At 44.3% G+C, this 18396-nt stretch overlaps 1 protein-coding gene across 3 annotated transcripts in view; it reads right to left on the bottom strand.

Moving 5' to 3' along the window:
- Positions 1-18396, bottom strand: part of plppr1 (phospholipid phosphatase related 1) — a 125969-nt gene that overhangs the window by 29109 nt on the left and 78464 nt on the right. For all 3 annotated transcript variants that reach the window (XM_068028951.1, XM_068028952.1, XM_068028953.1), the window contains one exon: positions 15499-15631. In XM_068028951.1, coding sequence (XP_067885052.1) covers positions 15499-15631 — 133 coding nt within the window. The remainder of the gene's footprint in view (positions 1-15498; positions 15632-18396) is intronic.

The following is an 18396-nucleotide window of genomic DNA, read 5'->3' as shown; positions in this document are numbered from 1 at the left end:
ATGGGAATATAAACAAAAGAAATTTGCCTGGTCTCACTACTTAGAATGCATATTAAAATATAAATGATTACTCTGGTTTTATCCTCTATATACTGGTTGTCTCTTCAGTTGTATCTGGGTTCAGCTCACTCTTCCTATGTGTAAATTGCAGAAGCAGATCATGCTTTCAAAGTTGCCTCAAAAAAAGTTGAAGAGTCCATGCTTTATATTGACTTTGATATTTGATTTAAAACAACTCTTCAAATGACCCCCAAATGTATCTATTAATGATTTACAAGGGGTTCTTTCACTGCATTAATTTTCCATTGATACAAGGGAGCAGGGAAGACTAGTGCCTAAAATGACTAGTGAACAGTCTTGCAATTAATTATATTTTAAAAAAGGCCCTGCAGGTGATAGGCACAAATGAATGATGTAGAGTTGTACCTTTTTTTTTATTCATTCATGGGATTTGGGCGTCACTGGCTATGCCAGCATTTATTGCCCATCCCTAATTGCCCTTGAGAAGGTGGTGGTGAGCTGCCTTCTTGAACCGCTGCAGTCCATTTGGGGTAGGTACACCCACAGTACTGTTAGGAAGGGAGTTCCAGGATTTTGACCCAGCGACAGTGAAGGAACGGGGATATAGTTCCAAGTCAGGATGGGTGTATGACTTGGAGGGGAACTTGCAGGTGGGGGTGTTCCCATGCATTTGCTGCCCTTGTCATTCTAGTTGGTAGAGGTCGCGGGTTTGGAAGGTGCTGTCTAAGGAGCCTTGGTGCATTGCTGCAGTGCATCTTGTAGATGGTACACACTGCTGCCACTGTGCGTCGGTGGTGGAGGGAGTGAATGTTTGTAGACGGTGTGCCAATCAAGCAGGCTGCTTTGTCCTGGATGGTGTCGAGCTTCTTGAGTGTTGTTGGAGCTGCACCCATCCAGGCAAGTGGAGAGTATTCCATCACACTCCTGACTTGTGCCTTGTAGGTGGACAGGCTTTGGGGAGTCAGGAGGTGAGTTACTCGTCTCAGGATTCCTAGCGTCTGACCTGCTCTTGTAGCCACGGTATTTATATGGCTACTCCAGTTCAGTTTCTGGTCAATGGTAGCCCCTGGGATGTTGATAGTGGGGGATTCAGTGGTGGTAATGCCGTTGAATGTCAAGGGGAGATGGTTAGATTCTCTCTTGTTGGAGATGGTCATTGCCTGGCATTTGTGTGGCGCGAATGTTACTTGCCACTTATCAGCCCAAGCCTGGATATTGTCCAGGTCTTGCTGCATTTCTACACGGACTGCTTCAGTATCTGAGGAGTCACGAATGGTGCTGAACATTGTGCAATCATCAGCGAACATCCCCACTTCTGACCTTATGATCGAAGGAAGGTCATTGATGAAGCAGCTGAAGATGGTTGGGCCTAGGACACTACCATGAGGAACTCCTGCACTGATGTCCTGGAGCTCAGATGATTGACCTCCAACAACCACAACCATCTTCCTTTGCGCTATGACTCCAGCCAGCGGAGGGTTTTCCCCCTGATTCCCATTGACCTCAGTTTTGCTAGGGCTCCTTGATGCCATACTCGGTCAAATGCTGCCTTGATATCAAGGGCAGTCACTCTCACATCACCTCTTGAGTTCAGCTCTTTTGTCCATGTTTGAACCAAGGCTGTAATGAGGTCAGGAGCTGAGTGGCCCTGGCAGAACCCAAACTGAGCGTCACTGAGCAGGTTATTGCTAAGCAAGTGCCGCTTGATGGCACTGTTGATGACACTTTCCATCACTTTACTGATGATTGAGAGTAGACTGATGGGGCGGTAATTGGCCGGGTTGGACTTGTCCTGCTTTTTGTGTACAGGACATATCTGGGCAATTTTCCACATTGCAGGGTAGATGCCAGTGTTGTAGCTGTACTGGAACAGCTTTGCTAGGGGCGCGGCAAGTTCTGGAGCACAGGTCATCAGTACTATTGCCGGAATATTGTCAGGACCCATAGCTTTTGCAGTATCCAGTGCCTTCAGTCGTTTCTTGATATCACGCGGAGTGAATCGAATTGGCTGAAGTCTGGCATCTGTGATGCTGGGGACTTCAGGAGGAGGCCGAGATGGATCATCAACTCGGCACTTCTGGCTGAAGATTGTTGCAAATGCTTCAGCTTTATCTTTCGCACTGATGTGCTCGGCTCCCCCATCATTGAGGATGGGCATATTTGTGGAGACACCTCTCCAGTTAGTTGTTTAATTGTCCACCACCATTCACGGCTGGATGTGGCAGGACTGCAGAGCTTAGATCTGATCCCCCTTACCTTTGTCTATCGCATGCTGCTTATGCGGTTTGGCATGCAAGTAGTCCTGGGTTGTAGCTTCACCAGGTTGACACCTCATTTTGAGGTATGCCTGGTGCTGCTCCTGGCATGCCCTCCTGCACTCTTCATTGAACCAGGGTTGGTCTCCTGGCTTGATGGTAATGGTAGAGTGGGGGATATGCCGGGCCATGATGTTACAGATTGTGGATGAGTACAATTCTGCTGCTGCTGATGGCCCACAGCGCCTCATGGATGCCCAGTTTTGCATTGCTAGATCTGTTCGAAATCTATTCCATTTAGCATGGTGATAGTGCCACACAACACGATGGATGGTATCCTCAATGTGAAGGCGGGACTTCATCTCCACAAGGACTGTGTGGTGGTCACTCCTACCAATACTGTCATGGACAGAAGCATCTGCGGCTGGCAGATTGGTGAGGACGAGGTCAAGTATGTTTTTCCCTCGTGTTGGTTCCCCCACCACCTGCCGCAGACCCAGTCTAGCAGCTATGTCCTTTAGGACTCGGCCAGCTCGGTCAGTAGTGGTGCTACTGAGCCACTCTTGGTGATGGACATTGAAGTCCCCCACCCAGAGTACATTTTGTGCCCTTGCCACCCTCAGTGCTTCCTCCAAGTGGTGTTCAACATGGAGGAGAATTGACTCATCAGCTGAGGGAGGGCTGTAGGTGGTAATCAGTAGGAGGTTACCTTGCCCATGTTTGACCTGATGCCATGAGGCTTCATGGGGTCTGGAGTCGATGTTGAGGATTCCCAGGGCAACTCCCTCCTTACTGTATACCAGTGTACCACCACCTCTGGTGGGTCTGTCCTTACAGTGGGGCAGGACATACCCGGGGATGGTGATGGCAGAGTCTGGGACATTGTCCGTCAGGTATGATTCCGTGAGTCTGACTATGTCAGGCTGTTGCTTGACTAGTCTGTGGGACAGCTCTCCCAACTTTGGCACAAGCCCCCAGATGTTAGTAAGGAGGACTTTGCAGGGTCGACAGGGCTGGGTTTGCCGTTGTCGTTTCCGGTGCCTAGGTCGATGCCAGGTGGTCTGTCCGGTTTCATTCCTTTTTATAGACTTTGTTGCGGTTAGATACAACTAAGTGGCTTGCTAGGCCATTTCAGAGGGCATGTAAGAGTTAACCACATTGCTGTGGGTCTGGAGTCACATGTAGGCCAGACCAGGTAAGGACAGCAGATTTCCTTCCCTAAAGGACATTAGTGAACCAGATGGGTTTTTACAACAATCGACAATGGTTTCATGGCCATCATTAGACTAGCTTTTAATTCCAGATTTATTAATTAAATTCAAATTCCACCTTCTGCTGTGGTGGGATTCGAACCCACGTCCCCACAACAATACCCTGGGTCTCTGGGTTACTAGTCCAGTGATAATACTACTACGCCACCGCCTACCTGTAACGCCTTAAGTCTCTTTAGCTGAATGTGATGGGTCTGAGAAACTACAAATATCAGTCTGAAGCACCTCATGTAGATACTTACCCACTGAGCTATCAAGAGAGCACTAATACATTTCTCTTCCTTCCTGAAGATACTGGGTACATTTCCACAGGCACTGATTGTATTTTAGTATGTTCGCCAATTAGCCATTATTCACGAGTGGGTCTTTGACAGTAAATTTGGCAGCTGTGTATAGTGCTACCACTATTCCCAGCCAGAATTGAGATATTTGGGTAATTCCCCCCTTCAATTCTGCCTGGAGACCACATTGCTGCAAGTGACTAGGATGGAGCTTATGCAAAGAATTTGCATTATGTCACTCCTCCACTCATTGCATTTTGCTGGAGAAGTCATCCTCCTGTATTGGAGAGAAGTTGCTGTAGTTTCGGTTATGAGTTCTGTAGATCTATTTTTAAATAGACTCTGTAGACTGCTTGCTGTCGCGCATGGTTTAAATAGGCTCTGTAGACTATTTACTGTGGTGTACTAGAGTCATAGAGCACCGAAACAGGCCCTTCGTCCCACCGAGTCCGTGCCGGCCATCAGCCACCCATTTATATTAATCCGACATTAATCCCATATTCCCCTCTCACATCCCCACCTTCCCTCAATTCTCCTACCACCTACCTACGCTAGGGTCAATTTTTACAATGGCCAATTTACCTATCAACCCGCAAGTCTTTGGCATGTGGGAAGAAACCGGAGCACCCGGAGGAAACCCACACAGTCACAGGGAGAACCTGCAAACTCCGCACAGGCAGTACCCAGAACCAAACCCAGGTTGCTGGAGCTGTGAGGCTGCGGTGCTAACCACTGCACCACTGTGGACTCTGTAGACTGTTTGCTGTAGTGCACTCTTTAAATAGACTCGCTTTGCTGAGTAAATAGGCTTTGTTTGCTGTAAAGTATACTGTTTTTGTGAGTCCTGCTGACACTCCCACCCTGCCACCAACTCATTGGCTGGCACAGTGGTGTCAATAAATGCTGATTTTTGTTTTTACTGCATGTTATCTGCATCATACAAGTTGTTTAAACAATACAGAAACCAGTCTAAATAATTTGCTTCCCTAATTAAAAATCAGCTAAACCAGAATAATAATGTGGTAATGATTTATAATATCTTCCAGTATTTAACATCTTCCTTTGAACAACATTACTTTTATTACCCTTCTTTTTCATGACATGTTGTACTATCAATATTAGCACGGGGAGAGCTTGCTTTACAAAATTTTTATTTGTGGTGAGATGGAGAAAGAAAGTAAACCTTACATTTATTTAGCACTTTTCATGACCATGGATAGTCCAAAGCACTTTCCAGCCGGTGAAGTATTTCTGAAATGCAGTCATTGTTGTTATGCAGGGAATGCGACAACCAATTTGTACACAGCAAGATCCCACCAACAGCAATGTGATAATGGCCAGATAATCAGTTTTTGTGATATTGATTGAAGGATAAACATTGGCCAGGACACCTGGGAGAACTCCCTGACTCCCCTTCAAAATAGTGCCATGGGGTATTTCACATCCACCTGAAAGGGCAGACAAGGTCTGTTTAACATCTCAACCAAAAGGCAGCACCTCCAACAATGTACTAGAGTGTCAGCTGCGATTTTTGCACTCAAGTCCTGGAGTGGGACTTGAACCTAGAAGCAAGAGTGCTCCCAATGGGGCCATAGCTGGCATGAAGTGGAAGGAATGAATGCTCCCAGATCAGTGACACATTAATACTTTATTGTCACATCTCCTTACACTGCCTCCAGGATCCAAGGACCATTCTGACAGTGTGCAGTGAGCCATGTTGCTGTGTGAAGAATCATTTGCCCACGCTACTTCCGACAGTGCATCCGACAACTAACCCATGAGATTACATACCGTTCATCTTCAAAGAAGATTGCAATGGAAAATTTCTTTTTAATGTTTTTTGAGTCAGTCAAACAATTTCCAACTCCTTAGATCTCCTAGATCACTGAATGGAACAAGACAGGGTCTGATTTCCAGTGTGCTTATCAAACTAACAGCTATGTTTCCTTGCATGCAATGTGTTACAAGCCATTGTATTCTAGCAGGTCAGGATTGGTGTATTAACTGTTTCTGCTCCTATATTTAAAGAGTGGACTATCTTCACTCAAAGGTGTTTGCCAAACCCTTTTTTCCTTCATTTCAGAATAGAGAATGATCTACAAAAAATTATGCTTCATGTTTATTCCAGTAGGAACATAGGAAATAGGAGCAGGAGTAGGCCATTCGGCCCCTTGAGCCTGCTCTGCCATTCAACTAGATCATGGCTGATCTGCTACCTCAACGCCATTTTCCTGCACTATTACCAAATTCCTCGATATCTTTACTCTCTAGAAATCTATCGATCTCTGTCTTGAATATACTCAATGACTGAGCCTCCACAGCCCTCTGGGATAGAGAATTCCAAAGATTCACCACCCTCTCAGTGAAGAAATCCCTCCTCCCCTCAGTCCTAAATGGTCTGACTCTTATTCTGAGACTGTGTCGCCTGGTTCTCGACCCACCAGCCAGGGGAAACATCATTCCTGCATCAACCCTGTCAAGCCCTGTAAGAATTGTGTACGCTTCAATGTGATCACATCTCATTCTTCTAAACTCTAGAGAATACAGGCCCAGTCTCCTCAATCTCTCCTCATAGGACAATTCTGCCATCCCAGGAATCAGTCTGGTGAACCTTCATTACACTCCCTCTATGGCAAGTATATCCTTCCTTAGGTAAGGAAATCAAAACTGTACACAATACTCCAGGTGCGGTCTCACCAAGGCTCTATACAATTGCAGCAAGACTTCTTTACTCCTGTACTCAAATCCTCTTGCAATAAAGGCCAACATACCATTTGCCTTCTTAATTGCTTGCTGCACCTGCATATTAGCTTTTAGTCACTTATGAACAAGGACACTCAGGTCCCTTCGGACATCAACACTTCCCAATCTCTCACCATTTAAGAAATACACTACATTTCTGTTTTTCTGACCAAAGTGGATAACTTCACATTTTTCCACATTGTATTCTATCTGCCATGTACTTGTCCATTCACTTAGCTTGTTTAAATCCCCTTGAAGCATCTTTGCATTCTCCTCAGAATTCACATTCCCACCTAGATTTGTGTCAACAGCAAACTCAGAAATATTACATTTGGCCCCCATGTCCAAATCATTGATATACATTGCGAATAGCTGGGGCCCAAGCACAGATCCTTTTGGTGCCCCACCAAGGACAACAACAAATTTTATTTATATAGCGCCTTTCACATAGTAAAACATCCCAAGGTGCGCCAAAGGAGTGATTATCAAACAAAATTTGACTTCCAGCCACATGTCTGCGTGAGTTTCCTCCGGGTGCTCCGGTTTCCTCCCACAGCCAAAAGACTTGCAGGTTGATAGGTAAATTGGCCATTATAAATTGCCCCTAGTATAGGTAGGTGGTAGGGAAATATAGGGACAGGTGAGGATGTGGTAGGAATATGGGATTAGTGTAGGATTATTATAAATGGGTGGTTAATGGTTGGCACAGACTTGGTGGGCCGAAGGGCCTGTTTCAGTGCTGTATCTCAGTGCCAACCTGAGAATGACTCATTTATCCCTACTCTCTGTTTTCTGTCCATTAACCAATTCTCAATCCATGCCACTATATTACCCCCAATCCTATTTGCTCTAATTTTGCTATATTTAAGTGATGTAAAGTTGGCATGGGGTGTACCTTACACCGCCCGTTTGTAAAGAGTTGAAGAGATTTACCAAGCAGTTTTTGTGAAGGCTCTGGAATATAAAATTTGTCTTGGAAACTGACTGGAGAAGAAAACTGGAGGAGTGTAAAATACAGGCTGCTGATTCACTCCATTTAGAGCTCGGGCCCCTGGCGGATTTATACCGCCATGTTCTCTTTAAGTATAACTTACATTACTCTCTTACAAATTCCCATTGTGTGTGAACTCATAGCGACTCGCAGCTAAAATCTCAAATGTACAATTCAGACAGTGAGAATCCTGGGCTCAGCCCCTTTGAGTTTCTGTTTCTTTTTAAATGCCCAGATTCCGTACAGGGGACAGCATTCCATTGACAGCAATTTAAAAAATGAAATGTTACACCAAATCGCAGCCCTCGAGAAGAAACACTACGAGGTTTGGATCATCGCTGTGTGAAAACTATTGATTTTTAAAATAAACTGGATACCAGGAGAGAAGGCCTGACCAGCTCCTTTTCATACTTAATTAAACATGTTTCCGAGGAGCGTTTTTCAATTCAATACTGCAGCGTGTTGTCTGGTCTGCTGATCAGGGTCACTGTCTTATTCATACCCAGGCTGCAGGAACCGAAACAAGTTCAAAAATCACATGCTACAGAAGGAGGCCATTCGGACCAACATGCCTGTGCTGGCTCTTGGCTATCCAATTAGTCCCACTCCCCCTGCTCAATCCCCATAGGCCTGCAAATTTTTCCTTTTCAAGGATTTATCTAATTCCCTCTTGAATCTGCTTCCACTGCCCTTTCAGGCAGCGCATTCCAGATCATAACAACTCGCTGCATAAAATATTTTCTCCTCATCTCCCTTCTGGTTCTTTTGCCAATTACCTTAAATCTCTGTCCTCTGGTTACTGAGCCCCCCGCAACTCCCTCCCTAACAGCACAGTGGGTGTACCTTCACCACACACACTGCAGCAGTTCAAGAAGGCAGCTCACCACCACCTTCTCAAGGGCAATCAGGGATGGACAATAAATCCTGAGAATTAATATGAAAGAAACGTTACTCAGGATAATGTAAATGTTGAAAGAGGTGAGGTGAGAGTTACTGCCCTTGACATCAAGGCAGCATTTGGCCAAGCGTGGCATCAAGGAGCCCTAGCATAATTAAAGTCAATGGGAATCAGGGGGAAAACTCTCCACTGGTTGGAATCATACCTAGCACAAAGGAAGACAAAGGAAGGTTGTAGTTGTTGGAGGCCATTCACCTCAGCCCCAGGACATTGCCGCAGGAGTTCCTCAGGGTAGTGTCCTTGGCCCAACCATCTTCAGCTGCTTCATCAATGACCTTCCCTCCATCATAAGGTCAGAGGTGGGGATGCCCACTGATAATTGCACAATGTTCAGTACCATTTGCAACTCTTCAGATACTGAAGCAGTCCGTGCCCATATGCAGCAAGACTTGGACAACATTCAGGCTGAGGCTGATTAAGTGGCAAGTAACATTCGTGCCACACAAGTGCCAGCCAATGACAATCTCCAACAAGAGGGAATCTAACCATCTCCCCTTGACATTCAATGGCATTACCATCGCTGAATCCCCCACTATCAACATCCTGGGGGATACCATTGACCAGAAACTGAACTTGACCAGCCACATTAATACTGTGGCTACAAGAGCAGGTCAGAGGCTGGGGAATTCTGCGGTGAGTAACTTACCTCCTGACTCCCCAAAGCCTGTCCACCATGCCCCAAAGCCTGTCCACCATCTACAAGGCACAAGTCAGGAGTGTGATGGAATACTCTCCACTTGCCTGGATGCGTGCAGCTCCAACAACATTCAGGAGGCTCGACACCATCCAGACAAAGCAGTCCGCTTGATCAGCGCCCCATTCACCACCTTAAGCATTCACTCCCTCCACCATCGACGCACAGTAGCAGCAGTGTGTACCATCTACAAGATGGACTGCAGCAACTCACAAGGCTCCTTCCAAACCCGCGACCTCTACCACCTAGAATAACAAGGGCAGCAAACACATGAGAACATCACCATCTGCAAGTTTCCCCCCAAGCCACAAATCATCCTGGCTTGGAAATATATCGCCATCCCTACGCTGTCGCTGGGTCAAAATACTGGAACTCTCTCCTTAACAGCACTGTGAGTGTACCTGCACCAGATTGACTACAGCGGTTCAAGAAGGAAGCTCACCACCACCTTCTCAAAGGCAATTAGGGATAAGCAATAAATGCTGCCCTTGCCAGTGATGTCATATCCCATGTAACATATAAAAAATAAATAAATCTGCTTTCCATACCGTTGGGGTCATAAACTGGCAATATGAGACTAAATTCTTGCTTTCAACTTCTCACACCTAATGAGAAGAGAGAGTAAATGTCTTACAGCTTGCTACTCACCCAATCCCCAGTGGCCTCACACCATATACCATTGCAACAGGCATGTTTTGACCAACTAGAATGGCCCTTGCATCAAACAGGTGATGAGGGCCTCAATGACAGTCAAACATCGGGGTCTGATGATGTCATTCAGAACCGGATGTTATTTTAACTTTCACCCAGATCTCCAGGCAAGAAGGAGCAGTGGGACCAGAAGAGCAATAAGTCAGCAATTGATTTCAAAAAGTTTTCTTGTGGGCCAGGAGGAGTAAGAATGTCTCTCTGGGTCCCACGAGGTAACTTAGGGTTCCAAACTTCTGTCCCCCACCACCACCCCTCCCCACTCCCACGCCCCTGAACAGCCATGGACTATTCATGCAGAAGCCCTCCTGTCAAGCTGGCCTGATTCCTGCCCACCGGCCTGCTGGTATTGTCAACAGGTGGTGGCAGGGTGGGGGTGGTGGCAACGGATGATGACAAAGAGAGAAATTGGCCTTCTTTAACTGAAGTCCAGGAGTTAAAATGGCCCCGAGCTCCCCTCAGCAAGTTGGGGGAGTTCACGTTCATCCCTTGGGGTTAAAGCAAAACGAAATTTACACCAGCCTAGATAAATAAGATATATACTTGAAAAGGAGACATTTGCAGGGCTATGGGGAAAGATAAGGGGAGTGGGACTAATTGGACAGCTCTTTCAAAGAGCCAGCACACACACAATGGACTGAATGGCCTCCTTCTGTGCTGTTCTGAATCTTTGATCATCTGTTTGTGTGCACAATTACCTCCCTTTCAATGTTAATATGTTTTGGAAACATTACTGGATGGGTCCTACAAAAGCACACAGCTGGTTTGTTTATCTTCTTTTAGTTAGGAGCATAGAGCTAATAGTGGGCTTAACCAATTTGGTGATGAAAGCAGATGGCTTCACTGCACATGTTTAACCTCCAGTTTAATTATGATTACATCATCATCAGTGATAGTCATAATACTGCCCTGGGATCCTCCTCTTTAACTCTGACCTTCGGTAAACCAGATGCCCATATATCTGTTGAGCTCCATTTATACCTACAGAGCAAATAATATAGTGTGTCTCGATAGACTGTCAGTGAGGACCAAGCTAAATTAAATGCAAATTAAACCAAATCAGTTTTTAATTTGCCAACAATTGATGGCAGGATGATTTCAGCCAAACTGACTCCCGCTTTTTTGTCATTACAAATATCCTTATTTCAATAAAGTTATCAGGACAATTAAGTTGGAAGTTGGGAGTGAATGTGTTTCGCATTTTATGTTGGCCTCGGAGGTACTAAAAGATGTTCAGCTATTTCAATACACACTTCTCCTAGATTAATAGCTCCAAAACAGATCCATTCCAGGTTTTCTTTTGTGTCTTTCCTCAGTTCCTAAAAGCACCAGGAAGAAAATAAAGCTTTACACTGGCAGAGCAAACAGAAACACTGGTAAGGACTGGTTAGGCCATATGCCTTGTTTCTGTGCTGTATATTCTATGTAATTCTATATAACGCATTTAGTTTTGTAGTTCCACAGACACTCGAATGCTGATGCCATGGTGAGATTTGAACTCCCATTTGCTAGATAATTCGTCCAAGGCTCTGGATTGCCAATAAAATAACAGAACCACTGCACTCCCCTTTCTAGAACTACAAAGAATCAACAACACAGAAACAAGCCACTAAGCTCAACTGGTCCATGCCGATGTTTATACTCCACATGAGCCTCCTCCCACTCTAATTACTTATTCCAAACCTGCCCTCTATTCCCTTTTTGCGCATATATGCATCAAGCTTTCTCTTAAATGCAGTCTTTCCAATTAACTAGAATGAAACATCTACGACCTGCTTTCAAATTAGCTTTCAAAAGGCACATCCTTCATAATTTGTCAGAAGCTTACAGTAAAAATGCTAATATTTTACGAAGTAATGGTCAGTGATATTACACGGTGGAAAAATGTGCACGTGGTGCTAAGTATTCATTTAGTGGCATTCTGTCTCATTGCTGTATTTAACTCGGTGGCACCTTCAAGTCCCCATTTTAACCCATTATTCCTCCCAGGCATGACTTAACAGCTACTTATAGAAATACTTCCAGCTCCTGCAGAGACTGGTTGATCAGAAACACTGGTGTTTTTTGTTCACAATCTCAACACTTTTTAAAGAAGACATCGAGTTAGGTACCGCAACTCTCCAGAAATAGTGTATCTCAATATATGCAATGGGGCCTAACGCTTATTTTGGGCAGCTGATAGGATGGCTTGAGAAATGACCTCAGCTAACATCAGGTCGAGCGTCTTTCAGCCGCTATTTGGGACATAAGAGGTTGGTCATCAAAATGGACTCTTGTTTTACACCTTGTAAATTGGATCAACCAGGTCCTATTTCTACCGCCCTGGTGTTAAAACAATAGTGATTGCAAAAACTAGGCTGCAGGCTCTAATGTTATTCATCCCTATCTGTAACCCTCCTCCAGCCATACAACCCTCCGTGATCTCTGTGCTCCTCCAATTCTGGCCTCTAGTAGTTACCCAATTTTCGTCACTCCATCATTGGTGGCTGTGCCTTCAGCTGCCTTGTTCCTAATGTCTGGAATTCCCTTCCCAAATCTCTCTACCTCTCCTTCTTTAAGATGCTCCTCAAAACCTACTTCTTTGACTAAGTTTTTGACCGCCTGCCCTAATCTCTTCCTGTATGGTTTGGATTCAGATTTTGTGCAACGCTTCTTGTGAAGTGCCTTGGAACATAAGAACATATGAATCAGGTGCAGAAGTAGGCCATTCGGCCCCTCCAGCCTGCTCCGCCATTCAATAAGATCTTGGCTAATCTGTTTGTGTCTCGAATTCCACACTCCCATTCACCCCCGATAACCTTTGATTCCCTTGACTAACAAGAATCTATCTACTTCCACCTTAAAAATATTCAATGACCCCCACCTCCACCACCTTCTGAAGCAGAGAGTTCCAAAGTCGCACAACCCTCTGAGAGAAAAAAAAATTCTCCTCATCTCTGTCCTCAAAGGATGACCCCTATTTTTAAAACAGTGACCCCTATTCTGGACTCACGCACAATAGAAAACATCATTTCCACATTCACCTTGTCTACACTGTTCAGGATCTTATATACTTCAATCAAGTCTCCCCTCACTCTTCGAACTCCAGTGAAAACAAGCCCTGTCTGTCCAACCTTTCCTCATAAGACAACCTGCTCATTCCAGCTATTAATCTAGTAAACCTCCTCTGAACTGCCTCCAAGGCATTGACATCCTTCCTTAAATAAGGAGACCAAAACTGCACACAGTATTCGCGATGTGGTCTCACCAATGCCCTGTATAACTGAAGCATAACATCCTTACTTTTATTCTCAATTCCTCTCATAATAAAGGATAGCATTCCATTTGCCTTCTTTATTACTTGCTGTATCTGTATACTAACTTTTGGTGACTCATGCACTAGAACACCTAGATCCCTCTGCACCTCGGAATTCTGCAGTCATTCTCCATTTAATTAATACTATGCTTTTTTATTCTTCCTGTCAAGTGAACAGCTTAACATTTTCCCACATTATACTCCATCTGCCAGATTTTTGCCCACTCACTCAAATTATCTATATCAGTCTGGAACCTCCTTATGTCCTCTTCACAATATACCTTCTTACCTATATTTAGGTCATCTGAAAATTTGGCTACCATGCCATCACTCCCCTCAACTAAGTCGTTGATATAAATTGTAAAATGTACTATGTTAAAGGTGCTATATAAATGCAAGTTATTGTTGCTTTTTTGATTGAGAACCAAGCAGATAGAAATGTCAGGATAGCACTTTTCCACCGAGACCAGAGCTGCAGTATAAACTTACCTCCTTGCCTTAGGAAGTAGCCAAGGTTGGAAAGTTGCCAATGTGATGTACTATATACGTGAACCTAGTCACTACTTGGTGCTCCACAGCAAAGCACGTTATAATAATAAACTTTAATGAAAGTTGGAAAATGCTGGGGAATAGAAAGACATCTTTTTAAAGTACTTAATTAATAATTCCTTCATTAAAAATAAGACAATTTTCTTCACGCGCCTGAATGTGCAGAGCATCGCAATTAAAAGGCGCGCGCAGTGTGTGGAACAGATGGGCTTTGACAGACTGAGATCCATGGAGCGTCCCTTCTAATGCTCAATAAATTTGGTCTTTAATAAATACAGTTACTCCTAACTGTGAAACTATGACCACTGCTTCTTTTCATTCAACTGATTCTGCCACGAAGAGTAAATGTTACAAGAAAGCCTGGGAAAGTGCAATGCATGGCCAATGTTTAAGCAAGTTTTCAATCTAGTTTTATGAAGTTGTTTTTGAAGCATTGTGATTCCCAGTTCTTAGACCGCGATAACTCTTGATCTTATTTCACTGGTCAGACTGCACATTTATAATTTCACCACCAGGTAAGAAAACCAGAGATAAACAGGCGATATCAATTCAGTACCTACGCCACCTCCCCCCACCCCCCCACACCCACACACACCCTGGCCATTATGAGGACAAGTTGCATAGACTAGGCTTATATGCCCTCAAGTATAGAAGATTAAGGGGCGATCTAGTTGTGATGTTTAAAATGATTAAAGTAGTTGATGGGGCTGATAGAGAGAAACGTCTTCCTCTGGTGGGGGGAGTCCAGAACAAGGGGGCATAACCTTAAAATTAGAACAAGGCCATTCGGGGGAGATGTCAGGAAGTACTTCTTCACACAAAGGGTAGTGAAAATCTTGAACTCTCTCTCCTAAAAAGCTGCTGTGGCTGGTGGTGGGGGGGAGGGGGGGGGTGTGGGGGGCAGGTCAATTGAAAGTGAGATTGATAGATTTTTGTTAGGGGCAAAGAGTATTGAAGGTTACAGGACTCAGGGTGTAATTAAGATAAATCAGTCATGGGCTAATTGATTAGCAGAACAGACTCCAGGGCTGATTGGCCTACTCCTGTTGTTATGTTCCTATATCAATTTTCATTTTTTTTTGATCTGAATGGAAATGAAAATTGGGGCAGACAGGCAGCTGAATTGATACGGCCCAGTTTACACTGTTGCGGCAAAATCAAAATTATTCACTTCATTTCCTCCCCTCTCTACAGAATTGCAGACATTGATATCAGAGATCTTGATCAGCAGCATCTAGAATCATAGAATCTCACATCACAGAGGGAGACCATTCAGCCCATTGTGTCTGTGCAAGCTCTTCGAAAGCGCTGTCCAATTAGTTCCACTCCCCTGCTCTTTCCCCATATTCCTGCAATTTTTTTCCCCTTCAAATATTTATCCAATTCCCTTTTGAAAGTTACTATTCAATCTGCTTCTGCCGTCCCTTCAGACAGTGCATTCCAGATCATAATAGCTTGTTATGTAAAGAAACCTCATTTTCCCTCTATTTCTTTTACCTTTACGATTACCTTAAATTTGTGCCCTTTGGTTGCCAACCCTCCTGCCACTGGAATCAGTTTCTCTTTATTTGCGCTGCCAAAACCCTCATTTGAAACACCTCCAATAAATCTCCCCGAATCTTCTCTGCTCTAAGTAGGGACTGTGAAATGGGTTACTATGCCGCCTCTGCCAATTTATGGGATGCAAACTAAGCCCCTCCCAAATATTGAAGCTGCTTCGTAAAGTGACTCACCTATAAACCTTATTATTCTTCGGAAAAGAGGACTCAAGTAGCAACACTCTCCCGTTACAATGGTCTTCTCCTGATTGAGGAGGTTTTCTCTTGTTGATTTTATAAAATACATCGATATCTCACCAATGAAAATCTGCAATAAAAAAACATACACACAATAACCCAGAATGTTAATGGTGCAGGCAAAGTGAAGCAGACTAAAGAGTTAGCGTCTGCTCCGACTACAATATCAAGGTGGGTAGGAGCAGGCGGTGTGTGTAAGACTGTTGACCATTACTAGTTGACCATTTTCCCATCAGGCCCTGCTTGTTTGCAGCAAGTTAAAATATCCTTGTGACATCCTAGCTGAATACAGCAGGTTGCTATTTGCAAGCAAGCTGAGCTTGTAGCTACAAGAGCCAGACATTTACAGATAATGGATGATTAACAGCAGAATACTGTGCAGAGACAAGAGCAGAATGTGCGTAACTAGACTCCAGCATATGGGGTATAATTATGGGGCTAGTTCAGGGTTTTTTAGAGGTCTCATGGCGTGCGGATAATGTACCTTACCTCTGGAAGTCAGGGTCTGATTGGTTTGCGATTCCATATAGCCAGGTTGTATAATTGCTTACCATTACCATACTAATACTGTTACCTTTAACAAGGTTATGATTATTTAACAAACTAAGTCTTTGTACAGTTCCTCAATGGTTGGACTCTGGCTTTTGCATAGTAGTCACAAGTTTATAGTGTGCAATAATGATATCACATCAATATAAAATGAGGGAGATTCCTAGGGGTAGGTGAGCTATGGATTCTCATCCGTCGTGCAATTCTTTATTTCCTTCTCCATTTACCATACATTCCTGCCTCTGGCTAGAGGGTCAGTAACCAAAGGACAGAGATTTAAGGTAATAGGCAAAAGAAATAGAGGGAAAATTCGTTTTTTTACCAAACGAGTTATTATGATCTGGAATGCACAGTCTGAGAGGACGGTGGAAGCAGATTCAATAGTAACTTTCAAAAGGGAATTGGATAAATACTTGAAGGGGAAAATATTTTTTCAGGGATTTGAGGAAAGAGCAGGGGAGTGGAACTAATTGGATAGCACCTTCGAAGAGCTGGCACATCCACCCTGTCAAGACCCCTCAGGATCTTATATGTTTCAATCAAGTCGCCTCTTCCTCGTCTAAACTCCAGCGGATACAAGCCTAGCCTGTCCAACCTTTCCTCATAAGACAACCCACCCATTCGAGGTATTAGTCTAGTCAACCTTCTCTGAACTACTTCCAATGCATTTACATCACTATAAACCAGTTGGGCCAAACAGCCTGCTTCTGTGTTGTAAATCCTATGTAGTTTTCAATGGGAAAAAAACCTCAACGTGGCCGGGATTTTATGAGTCCCGCGACGTTTCCAACAGCAGAACCAGAAGTTGGCGGACCTTCCGCTTCCGCCCTCTTTCCCGTTTCACATGCAATTTTACATACAAATTAACAGTACGGCGACGGGCACAGGAGACACATGCGATCAGGTGGCAGGGACGGACTTTCATTGGTGGAACCCACCGTCACTCTGTGAAGCACCATGTCAAGTCTTACATGTGAAGTCACATGTCAATAAATCATTCTGTGTTGCAAGCCACAAGGGTCAGCAGCCTTCGGAAGCACATACTGATTGCAGCCACAGAATAAGCTTACTATAATTTGAACTTGTGATCGTTCGCTCTTCCCTGATTTTTCCCCACAGATCCCCGACGTAGACAGCACTCATCCCTCCCTTTAGGCCCCCTCATGACCATCTGTTTACTGTCATGCACACATCAATCCACCACCTCCGCAACTGCCCACAGCCAGCATCAGCAACAACCTGAACGCTGCCCTCCTCCCTCGTCTGCTCCTCCACCCACCCGAGGCCCCACCCTGTCCCGCCTGAGTACCCACCCCTGCTCTTCCATGCACCTGATAACACCACCCTGTGTCCTCACCAGCTACCCTCCCCTGCACCTCCCCTCATGCCTTCCCCACCATCCCCTGAGAAGAATCACCCTCGCTGGTGCCAAGCCTGAAGCCAAGCATCCATTCCAATGTTGACCTTCCTTGTGCCTATAAGTTCAAGACATGAAACCACTCACCTCAGACTCAACTGCAGAAAGCCGACTGGAGTACACCACCTTTAAACAAATGTAAACCGGGTGGCATGGGAATACCACTCACAGCTAACTTAATCTGGCAGGTCCAACTTAATTTGAAATAAGTGTAAGGTAATGAGTATTCATGGTATGGAAATGCATGCAATGCTGCAATCCATCACTCTGCGGGGGGAGCCCCGGACCACCGCAAACACGCCACTGACCTAATTGCGATTAAAAAAACCCGCCATCGGAAATCTGAAAAAAAACAAATCATGCCTAACGAAATCACCCCACACACCACCAAAGCTGCTCTTGCAGGGCTCATAAAATTCCACCCAGTGTGTTTGTTACGTGACTATGTGAGGTTTCCTAAATGAGTTTGAATAATCTCGTAAGTGTGTGCATGTTTTGATCAAATATACATGGATGGAGTTTATTTCAAAGTAATGTGGTGCATATTATCCAGATGCAACAAGAAAAATTCCTTTGTCCATTTTCAACAACTAGATTTTGATGATTTGAAGTTGTCAAGTTTAATGAACAATTAATCAATTAGTACATGATGGAAGCAGCAACTCAGTGCTTACAGAAGCAGTGTGACAAAGTCAGTTTCAAATTAGTTGAGAACGTTTCTTTATCAATAGACAATTAATCTGGTGAAGTATCTTAATCGTACAATGAGTCACCATTACAAATATAAAGATGGGACTTCACATGAGACACTTACTAGTTCTAATGGCACTGAAAGAATGACTTCACTCAACATTTCATGAAAATCTGAA

The sequence above is a fragment of the Heterodontus francisci genome, chromosome 4 (genome assembly GCF_036365525.1).
Source record: "Heterodontus francisci isolate sHetFra1 chromosome 4, sHetFra1.hap1, whole genome shotgun sequence".
In the NCBI taxonomy this organism is placed as follows: Eukaryota; Metazoa; Chordata; class Chondrichthyes; order Heterodontiformes; family Heterodontidae; genus Heterodontus; species Heterodontus francisci.
This window is presented reverse-complemented; position numbering and strand designations above follow the sequence as displayed.